The sequence below is a fragment of the Acartia tonsa genome, chromosome 11 (assembly GCF_053477335.1).
Source record: "Acartia tonsa isolate MP-2025a chromosome 11, ASM5347733v1, whole genome shotgun sequence".
Lineage (NCBI taxonomy): Eukaryota > Metazoa > Arthropoda > Copepoda > Calanoida > Acartiidae > Acartia > Acartia tonsa.
Window position 1 is genome coordinate 47,311,245 of NC_137270.1, and position 12,341 is coordinate 47,323,585.

The 12,341-nt window shown below is 30.6% G+C and overlaps 1 protein-coding gene across 1 annotated transcript in view; it reads right to left on the reverse strand.

The window, feature by feature from the left end:
• Positions 1 to 12,341, reverse strand: part of LOC145331339 (astacin-like metalloprotease toxin 2) — a 174,578-nt gene that overhangs the window by 3,315 nt on the left and 158,922 nt on the right. The window contains exon 8 of the mRNA XM_080175956.1: positions 429 to 486. Within this exon, the coding sequence (XP_080032082.1) occupies positions 429 to 486 (58 nt within the window). The remainder of the gene's footprint in view (positions 1 to 428; positions 487 to 12,341) is intronic.

Consider the following 12,341-nt stretch of genomic DNA (forward strand, 5'->3'; position numbering starts at 1 on the left):
TGCTTATTTCTCTAGATATTGAAATGAAGTAAAAATGCAATGCATTCTTCAATGCACACAGTATTAAAAGAGATTTCTTACTAAAGAAAGCCTTTGCCATAGCTAAATAGAAAAAAAATTTAATATTGTATTTTTAAACCAATATGTTGGAAAATAAATAAGGTATTTAATTATAATTGTCATCACAGTTTTAGCATCAGGTATTTTACCCTTCATGTACTTATCAGTACAGCTACATTTTTATTGATACAAAAAAACCACTTAAGGAAATGTGATTTAAATTTTTATAAAGAATATAGATGTAAAATTATTTTTTTCAGGCTCCTTCTGGTTGATTCCCAAAACCGTAAAACAAAGTTTTTTTTTGGACACCTTGCATATAATTATATATATATTATAACCTTTACATAAAACAACTATCATTTAACCTGTTTTGTTCATGAACCATTCCAAGTAGATGTGATAATTCATGCAGCACAGTTCGTCCTTAATTAGATTTGCTTTTGGAAATTTAAACATTTACAACTACTGTTAAAAAGAGTAAAATTGAAAATATATCTGTGTTGAGATTAATATATTAATCCTTTTCTTATTGTGAAGCTAGAAGAACAATTTCTTGCAGAAAATGTTTATCTTTATGTAAATTTTATATTAGAAATATAAATTTCAGCGGCTGCATCTTTACTTGGCAGCTTCCAGCCGCAGTGGTTGGCGGGAAAACAGCGGCAGATCTTTATGAAATTTTAATATGTTATTGTAGACATGTAAGAAAAGCTTAAGTTTAAAATTTGACGTCTCTAAGTAAAAAATTGCGGCCACAGGAGCCTTTTAAAGATTTCTTGAGACCTGGAGGATCATACCGTTCAACGCCCACCCCCACCCCACACCCGACCATTAAGGGTTAATGAATTTTCTAAAATTTAACACTTTCAAATTTGCACCATTCACATTTCTTTATTAAGTCTAGAATGTGGCTGTACAGTTCAGAAGTATTGTTTTCATAAATTAAGAAGTGTTTAACCCTTAACGGTCGGGGGGGGGGGCGTTGAACGCCCCCCCATCCGGTTTTTTCTATCTCATTTTCTGTGTGTGAAAGATAAAGAGCCCAAACTGCTTGACTTTTTAAGTATGGGTATGACACACAACTGAGAGTTGGAATTTTTTGAATATCTCCATCCTGGACTAAAACAAAGCATTTTATCATACCAAAATACTAAAAAATCCTCTAGTAGTACATCCTTATATGAAATACAGGTATTCAAGTCACTTTCAGGTTCCAGGTATGATCCTGCAGGTCCTGATCCTCCAGGTCTCCAGAAATCTTTAAAAGGCTCCTGTGGCCGCAATTTTTGACTTAGAGACTTCAAATTTTAAACTTAAGCTTTTCTTACATGTCTACATAACGTATTAAAATTTCATGAAGATCCGCCGCCGTTTTCCCGCCGACCGCCGACTGCGGCGGCTGGCAGCTGCCAAGTACAGCTGCGGCCGCTGAAATTTATATTTTGATATTTCTAATGTAAAATTTACATAAAAATAAACATTTTTTGGGAAAAAATTTTTCTTCTAGCTTTAAATATAAGAAAATTACATCGTTTGAAATTTTTAAATAAAAGAAGACCTAAAAACAAAGGTTGTTAAATAAAAGGGTGAAGGAAGCGAAAATTGACTTAGACTTATAAAAGGTCGGAAATTCATTATCAAACAGGGGACTTGCACAAAAAAATTTAGCCCTGTAGCTCTAATAGGAACTGAGATAATTAGGGGGGGCGTTGAACGCCCCCCCCCCCCCCCGACCGATTAAAGTGTTCACGAAGCTGGGAAAAAGTTGATATATGTCACTGATTAATGTTTTTTAAGAGTACTATTTTGAGAATTAAGTCTTAATTACTTCCCATTTTAAAATAAATCAAACTTTAAAAAAACGAATTTATTCCCTTGAAAACATTGATGTATTTTGTGTTTTATTATACATATCTTAAAACCTATCAAAATCGACAAATAACAATCTTTTTGTTAAGGTTTACTTGCAAATTTAGAGTAGAATAAATTCTTTTGTTACATACATATCAAACTAACCAAAAAGGTTTATAATTTCTTTTTACGGGGAGATTAAACGATTTTTACGGATAATCAAAAAGATATTACCAAATATGGATATAAGGTCAGCTGATTTATAGTTGTCGATTTTAACATAGCATCCTCATCCTATCTCAATAATTACTACTTGCTAAAAAAGCTTCAAACTTCCATAAAAAATTTAAATTTTAAAAATTAAAATTTTTAATGTATAATGTATAAATCGTTTTGGAGGGTGGTGGTATTCTCCTCCAAAATAGTTATAAACATTTCAAGAACTTATGACGAGCTACCCTGTAAAGGAGAACCATACTGGTTCAGCTGTTAGCAAGATCCTTTAGAACAGACAAACATACAGACATCCTGTTACATTATTTTAACAATTTATATTTAGGATGTGTGTATTACTTAAATATAATTTATTAACTTAAACAGAAAGAGGGCTACTTATAGTAGATATTCAAAATAAGCTTTAAAACACAAAATAATTTATAAGTTTTAGGTCATGGAAAGGAAACAAGTTTGCAGGTTTTGTTGTATTTGTATCCTTTCCATGAACCAAAGTTTTTATTATAAGCGTTTTCTAAGATAGGCATTTGTTGAGTATAACCCCTCTCTCTCTCTCTCTCTCTCTCTCTCTCTCTCTCTCTCTCTCTCTCTCTCTCTCTCTCTCTCTCTCTCTCTCTCTCTCTCTCCCTCTCTCTCTGTTTTTCTTTCTCACACATTCAGATTTTTACCTGGGGGTTTAGTTGTTAAATAAATATTATTTAATGTATAAAAAGAAACCAAATATAAATTTATATTTTTCTATAAAAGGGCAGAAAAATAGCTTAAAACCAACAAACAACTTTTTTAATAAAAATAAAATAGCCTAAAACCTTTCCCAAAAACTATAAGAAGCTTCACTGTAAAAGTGAACCATATCGTTTCAGCGGTCCCTTCTCTACAGATAAAAAAAGCTTACAACTTTATAAATTAGGATATTGTTAAATCTTTTCATTTAAAACTACCCTTCTGTACAACCCTTCTGTACGTAAATGAATGCAGGGAGGAAATGGATATTTGGCTTTTTATTACATTAGTTCCCAAAGTTAATGACATTTTGTTAGTTGGCTAATTAACTTTGGGGACTTTCATAGAATTTTAATTGGTTGGTTTATTACTTTGAGTGTTTAAATGTTTAAACCACCAAATATTGTTTACAAAATGGGTAATTTTGTGTATATTTTCATTGAAAATATCCATTAATTTATCGGCCATTGTCTTAGGCCTCTAATTCCCTGGTTATTTATGTAGCAAGTGGGTTCGTGGGTGGTGCGTTAAGTGTGTGTGTGTGTTATACTACAATAGTGTGTGTGTGCGTGTGTGTGGCAAGATAGGTAAGGTATGTGTGTGTGTGCGTGTGTGTGGCAAGATAGGTAAGGTATGTGTGTGTGTGCGTGTGTGTGTGTGTGTGTGACAAATTACAATAACTTTTCATTGGAACAAAAAAAATAATGTTTGTTTTTATGGAAAAACTTTAATAAAATGATTGAATTTTTTGCTGAAGTATATAGCAAATATAATACATTTTTACTTTTTAAACAATTTAATTCTTAAATATCATTCTTTCTATAGATTTAAACACTTTTTCTATTGTCTTTATACCAGCTCAAGCATACCGAAATTCGGTCAATAATTTTATAAAATAAACCAAACTTTTTCATTACATTTTAAAGAAAGTTTGAAGACAAATATTATTAGAGATGTATTATAAAAATATTTCCTAAGTATTGTTTTTTTTGTTTTTATCTGTGAGCGAAGAAATAGCTTATTATTTCATAATCTAATTCTTGCACAGATTTTAACATTATTTTCATGTGGAAATACTCTTTGCATTTTAAACTGATTTTTTTCTAACTTAGTTGAACTTTTAAGGCATTATACTTTGAAAATTACTTTAAAAATACGAAAAGGAAAACGAAAATGCATTTTGAAAAATTAAATTTGCAATCACTTTAAGGTGCGGCAAGGGGCCCGACTGTAAAGGGTTAATTCCCCTATTTATAAAAAAAGACCTTAAAAATAATATTGATTACCATTATCTGTAAAACAGTCTGGATTACCAAGGTTCAGGCTGCTGACTGGCTCTTTAAATCCTGATAGAATAAAATGAATATTCATTTAGACATTTCTTAATTTCTTTAGAGTTTGTTTTATTTCTAATAATGAATTTTGATAATTATACGACTTGTTAAATGTAAAACTGCTTAACATTCAACACTTTTATATTTTAACTTATTCCAAATTTAAACTATTTTTATAAACTTTTTAAAAAAAGTAGATGATTGATTGAATAATGACATTTTGAACATGAAAAGCTTTGATATTGAAAAATGAATATAAGAGTAGGTCTTCACTCCCAAAAACTGGTCTAATATTTTATTTTTTTTGTATTAAACTATAAAATTATACCTACTGATGCACTACATTCATATGGATATTTTTTATGAATTTCAACTTCCTGTTCAAAAAACTTCCTATCATCATTCTCAATGTCAATAAATTGAATACATCCTACAACAACATATTATAAGATATGTATTCCTGCGTGATATGTTTCAAGTAATATTGCAGAAAATATAACATTTTAGGTAAATCATAAAGCTAATAACTGAAAAAAAAGCAACTAAAGTTTAATGCTTTGATTAAATAGATATTGAAATTACATATTAATTACCATTCAGCTGATTTTCAATAATTTTCATTTGGGATCTGATCAATTCTTTTTCATCCTTGTTATACCTTAAGTGAATATGTTTTTTTATAACTCAATTGAATGTTTTTGAAGCCTAGAATTTGTTCAAAATCAGAGTCTAGTGATTTTCTTTTCCTATAAACTTTTTTTCTAAAGATATTTGGCAAATACAAATATAACACAAAGAAAAATTCCTCTAAATATTAATTAAGTAGAAAGATTGAATTGTATTAAACTGCATGTTCAAACAGTTGTCCAATATAAGTTCTGAACAACATTACATTATAAATTGTCTTTATAATGGACTTTTAAGATACTCCCTTAATGAAGTATTTTAGAGCAGAATGGGAGTAAGTGTAAAAAGGTAAAATATTTGCAATGTATAACAATGCTCACGGTCTTCCATAGGCAAAGTGATCCATGAATCTATAAGGAATTTCTCCATTTGTCCAGCGAGCACTTTCATTCCTACACAAAATCAATTTTATTAAGATTTAATCAAGTTTTCAGTTTCAATATTTTTTTTACTGATTTACCTTATAAAGGAATTTCCAATATCATAGTCAATACCTGTAATCATGAAATAATTGATTATAACAGTAAATTTATCAAGTATATAACTTCCTTCCTTGTTTTATAAAAAAAAATGATAGTTCAAGGAGGAGTCTTTTTGATTCTGAAAAATATTGAGAATGCAGTAATTATAAAGAATATTTTTTATTTTTACTCCCAATACATCAGTAAGTAAATTATTTTCAATCAAAAAGTAAAATTTTTCTTTGTTATACTAATATAACAAAGAGGGATCTCTTAATTTATTTACAATGAATGATACAGAATTGTATTCAATCAAAGTATGATACAAAACTGTATTGTATGATAAATTATGCTAAGAAATTTGATTACCTACAAACTCAAAATCATTATCGCCTAAAGGGAAGGGAACTGAAAAATATAATATTTATTAGCAGGGGTCCTTCAAATTTCAAATGCTAAGGAGAATGGCTGGGAGATGAATTTAGGTATTCTGTATATTTTATAATTAGAAAATGCCATTAAGATTGTTGTGATAAAGTGTGCTAGAGTTTGACTTATGCCTAGTGACTAATATCTTCTTGAAGCTGCTCATTTTTTCTAAATCTGCACTTTTTTTCGTTGTGAGTGTATAAATGAGTCAGTTGCAGCTTCAGCTTCAGTAAAGCTAAGGTAGGCTTCAGGCAGCTATGGCTTAGCAAGAGGATTAATGCATGGTTTAATCAATATTTGGTGGCAGCTGAGGCTGGGGCTTGATTTCAAGTTAAAAATTTAAAGTAAATATTAGGATACCTGATATTGGTATTAACAGGAAAACCAAAATCATAAGTTGTAAAATCATTGTATTTGTCTGAAAATTAATTTAAATTTAGGTGAAGAGCAAAATAAATCATTACAATGAGGAAATTGTATAATATAATTCTAGGTTCCATCAATCCTGGTGGCCAGAGGTACCTTCCAAATTCCAGTAATTTCCAAAAATGCCAAAAGAATACTCTATGCCTTTCTTGCTTAAAAAACAAAACAAAAAAAAAATTGGTTAAAAAGAGCACATAAATAAAATTTATTAATTAAATAAGTTGACAAACTTTTTTATAATAATATATTTCATTAGCAGCTCTATAAGCATTACCAGAATGTTCTTATATCCATTTATTACATCTTAATTGTAAAACTTTTTAACAACAATTTTTTATGTGTTATAATTATCCATTTCAACTGGTTTTTGGAATGATGATTCCAATTACATCAAGACATAATGTTATAAACAAAGCATCTGTATAATCAAGTCCTAAAGATGGAAGTATGTCTTTAAACAATATCCTGTTTTCTGCAAATTTTTTTTATGGTAGTTGTACTGGTTTAAGCTATTTTAATATTTCTTACATTTTTTCAATTTTACACTTTTCCATTGGACCAAATTAACCAAAGATATGAAGAACAATGTTAAAAGTGAAAAAAATACTTGACTTTCCTCAGAACCGCCATTAACTCTTTTTTTTGGAAATTAAAGAACTAATTTTTTTGTTCTCAAAAAACGCGCGGCTAGAGCTAACTACACAGTAAGAGCACACTTCTTTGTTGAAAATATATTTTGCTTTATTCAAGCCTTCTCAATTCTATAAAATAATAACCATATTTCCAAAAATTCTTAAGAAAACAACAAGCTTCATGCTAGTTTAAATTAATATAACAAAAAACAGGTTTTTTTGTTATTTGAAGTTTAGAGTTAATGAAGATGTAAGAAAGTTGCAAAAACAAATTTTTGGGATAATTTACCACTTAGCTTCTAAACTATTTCACTAAGTTCCAGACAGTGACAAAAAATCGATTTTTAAATTTTGGAAAATACACTTTTAAACAATTGTTTTGTAATATACACAAGTTTTTAGAAATAAAACCAAAAGAATTAGCTCTTTAATATGAAAAATAAGAATTTGATGTGTAATTATACCAGAGGTTTAGAATTAAGTTCCTTTTCATCATGCTAGACAATTATTTTTTCAGTCAACTAAACTACATTTCAAATCAGTGTTGATGGTTTATTTTTCAAGCTATTGTTAAGTATTATACATTTTTGGATTCAATATGAAATGCTTTAAACGTTTAGCTTTAAAAAGAAGTCAAATCTCCATTTTTTGTTGTTATTGTAGGTACTTTTCTAGACATACCCGTTTCTTGTAGGATAAACAATTTTCTTATAATGAAAATTTTACATTTGGGACCAGAACTAAAAATGGCAAAGGATGGCAATAAAATCCTCTCATATGAGTAAATTAGAACAATGTATAATATCATAGAACCTTAGCCTAATCTTTCGAAGTTTGTTTTTTAAGCTCTTAAGTAACTAGGGTCAACCAAAAAAAAATTTTTTTAAGACATAAAAGTAATATATAGGGCGTTTCAGAAAAAACTGCGTTTTCCAAATTTGGGAAACAACCATTAGGAGTACACAAAAAATAATTATATGTCAATATTTTCTATAAGAATATGCATCAAAATTGTTACAGGTGTTTTTTAATATCTCTGAAAATAACGGGGCATTTTAAAGCATAAATATTTCAAAAGATGCGTATGATGCTTTTTTCTGGTAGAATTTTGTGCCTTAAGGTTGGTTTTCAAAAATTTATTCACTTGAAAACAACATCTTAATACGGCCAATACAATTTTCTACCAATTATGCTAAAAATTTCATTTAAAATTCCCTCACTGAAAACAAATATTCAGTTTTTCTTTTTGTATACTTAAGAAACAAGACCTTAAAAATTGCTCATGTTCGTAAATCCCCACCCCTCATTTATTCCTATAATCCTTTAATTTGATTGACAGGTTAAGATATAAACTCATAATTTATCCATAATTTGTAATTAAATGCTTTAATAAAAAAAATTCAAACTTCAATAACTTTTTTGTCTTTAAAGATTTTTTTGTCAAATAAAAAGGAGTTTTTTTCTTTTTACTATAACCTACGTTATTAAAGAAGATTCTTTTACTGCAAATGCATCACAATCAAGAAATGTGAAAAAATGACAAATTGCAGTTTCTTAAAAATGCTTTTGTGAGGAGCTAAAAAGCATTTCACCTTTAAAACTCATTAAGGTACTTTTCTTATACCTTTTTCAAAATTAATATTGAAATTTTACGATTTCTTTATACATTATAGAAGAGTTATTTTAATTTTTCTTGCACAACATTTTTCACATAAGGCATTATTGGAAACTATGTACCTATCATAGAGGCCGTATTTTTAGAGATAATGAAAAACACCTATTATAAATTTGATGTACTTTTTTACAGAGAATAAGGACATATAATCGTTTTTTCTGTATTCCTTCTGGTTGTGTCAGAAAAACGGAAAACGCAGTTTTTTCTGAAACACCGTGTATATTTCTAATTACTTAAAACACCTATTCAATTAAACTTAAAGTAAAGAAAAATTTTAAAACAAATAAAAGATTATCTGTTAATGCCTAAGCTCTTATCTGATCTATCATTCCTTTTTATTGGGGGGGGGGGGGGGGGGTTGCTTGATATATATCAATCTTGGATACCCATATACCCATTAAAGCTAGAAGTTTAAAAATGTGTATGTGTTTTCCTTGATCAACAAAAAATATTCTGATTATACATTTTTAACATAATCTACTCCCCTTTTATTGAGCAACCTTTCACAAAAGGTTTTTTTCATACTTATTAACAAAGAAGAATAGAATTTATGTTGATTAACCCATTAATGACAATAGGGTCTTAAACGACGCACAAATTCAAACCTATACTATCACTCTATTTTTTTATGCTGTCCTTTTTAAATGTTTGTAAATAACTGAATAGAGCTTCAAGTTTTGTCCTCTACATTGCTTGGCCTCTCACTTCATTCGATGACCAGATGAAATCATATTTTCATGGCAGAGGTGGAAAAAATAGGAAAAAATTTCCACACCAGGTCTAACTTTTTTCTTTTAAAGAATTAAAACATACTTATTTATAATTAATTATAGAATTTGTTATATATTTTTAGTTTCTGCTAAGTTTTCTTAAATTTTAGTTAGTTTATATACTTTTTTTTGATAAATTGTTGTGCGTCGTATTCGACGCATTCGGACTAATCATTTTAGCCATTGCGTCCTTTTTGACCTTATAGGACTAATCATTTTAGGATTTTACTGTATAATCTCCTATAATCTACTAGTTGCTACGCCCCTAACCTCTAGGACGTGTGGGGGATGTCAGAAAATAGCTTAAAACCATCCCAAGGTATTTATAAAGCTTTCCTGATAAGTAAAACCAATTCAGATCTTCAATTTCTGTAATCTTTGGCTTGAGCCAAAAAACCTTACTACTTTATAGTATGGAATACAATACAAGCAGCGGCTACGCCCCTAGAGGCATCTAGGGCCCCTTAGAATTAGATTGCAGGGGGAGTCAAATCCCCTCTTTCAATTACAATTTTTTAAAGAAAAAGTTTTTTTTTAATTTTTATTTTTTCTTATTTTCTAGGGATAATTTCTCTTAAGGGATGGTGGTGGTACCCTCCTTCAAAATAGTTATAAACCTTACCAGGACCTAGTAGAAGCTACCATGTAACGGAGCACCATATAGGTTCAGTGGTTAGCAAGGTCCTTTGGTACACACACAAAGACATACAATAACATGTTACTTTATTTTAAGGATATAAAAATAGTAGCGCAGATAATCTACAACTAGGGTCTGTCTGTACGTCCACCTGTCTGTATTTCCATAATTGCATCCAAATAAATAATAGCTACCTTACAACTAGGGAATGTATGTATGTCTGTCTGTAAATTAAAGACTGTAAATATGTTTATACTTCCGTAATTTTTATTGCAGCCTAGCTGTTAATATATTCATAAAAATAGCGCAAATACTCTACAATTGTGGTCTGTCTGTACATCAGTCCGTCTGTATATATATAATTGCATCCAAATAATTAACAACTACGCTACAACTAAGAAATGTATTGGTTAGGGATCTAAAATAGTAAGTCAATGGCCGATAAATTGATGTACTTACTCAGGGATATTATACCATAAAATCTTTCTGTAGATTACATTTAGTGGTTGAAACATTTGGACACTTAATAAACCAACCAATCAAAATACAAATACAATTCCCCACAGTTGGTAAGACAACAAATAAGAAAAAGTTATTATAAAACTTTAAGGATTAATAGGGGCTGGGGGGGGGGGGGGGGTTGAGGGGTTGTCATGTATTGGGTTGTTCAATATAATTGTCGACAAAATCATATTTTTTTGCTAAACATTGTAATAAAGTGAAAGGGTATCTATCTGTGTATCTGCTTAACTGATATGCTTCTTTTTTTACTTTGTAGCTTCTCATAGGTCCTAGGAAGGTTTACAACTATTTTTGGGGAGGTTACCTCCACCCTCCAAAGGGAAATCGCCCCTTGAAAAAGACTCCCCAACACAAGAAAAAATAGAATTAACTTAATGAAATTAATTCTTTTTAAATAAAAAATATTGTTGTTGAATTCAATGACCTCTTCCCATCTCAAGTGCTCCTAAAGGCCTCTAGGGGCGTAGCCACTAGTACTAAATAATTATATTCTGAATTGTTTCATACAGACGAATGGACGTACAGACCGACACTGATTGTAGAGTATCTGTGTTATGTATCCTTTTAATAAAGTAACAGGATATACTTTCTACATGTGTCTGTGTGTTGTGTACCAAGGGATCTCACTAACCACTGAACCAATATGGTTCTCCTTTACATGGTAGCTTCTCATAGAACCTGGTAAGGTTTATAAATATTTTGGGGGAGAGTACCACCACCTTCAAAGAGAAATCGCCACTTAAAAAAGACCCCCAACACAAGAAAAAATAGAATGAACTTAATGAAATTAATTCTTTTTAAATCTAAAATAAAAAATATTGTTGTAGAATTCAATGACCTCTCCCCATCCCAAGTGCCCCTAAAGGCCTCTAGGGGCGTAGCCACTAGTACCAAATAATTATATTCTGAATTGTTTTATACAGACGAATGGACGTACAGACAGACACTGATTGTAGAGTATCTGTGTTATGTATCCTTTTAATAAAGTAACAGGATCTAAATACATTCTACATACATGTGTCTGTGTGTACAAAGGGATCTCACTAACCACTGCACCGATATGGTTCTGCTTTACATTTTAGCTTCTCATAGGACCTGGTAAGGTTTATAACTATTTTGGGGGAGAGTACCACAACCGCTCTAGGAGAAATCACCCCTAGAAAATAATAAACCCCTCTCATTATTTTTTAAAAATTTTTCTTTAAAAACTGTAATTGAAAGAGGGGGTTTGACTCCCCCCAAACCCAAGGGTCCCTGGATGCCTCTAGGGGCGAAGCCGCTGCTAGTATAGTGTTCCATACTATAAAGTAGTAAGGTTTTTGTCTGAAGCTAAAGATTATAGAAATTTCGGGTCTGAATTGGTTTTACTTATCAGGAAAGCTTTATAAATATCTTGGGATGGTTTTATGCTATTTTTCTGACATTTCCCACCCACCCTCGAGGTTAGGGGCGAAGCAACTAATAGATTATACAGTAAAAGCCTAAGATGATTAGTCCGATATGGTAAATAATAGACGCATGGGAAAAATGATTAGTCCGAATGCGTCGGAAACGACGCAAAAAAAAAACTTCTTTGTTATGCCACAAATCAAAAAATCTAAAAATACAAATGTCTTACAATCCCTTAAGGAAGCTGTGTTTAAAATTTCAAGTGATTCTGACGACAGGGGGGAAGTTCGGCACTAATGGGTTAAGATAGAAACTGTAAAATGAAAATAAAAATTAAAATCTTACATATCTATGATCTAAAGGGATAAGATATTGGCAATGGCCGATAAATTAATTTACCTTTCCAATGCTAATGTGGTATTCGGCAACCGTGAGCCATGCCTATGGCACCCCTGATCTGGGGTTCGGTGGAGGGTCAACGGCCCTCCCCCGAGTCCTGGGGAAGGGG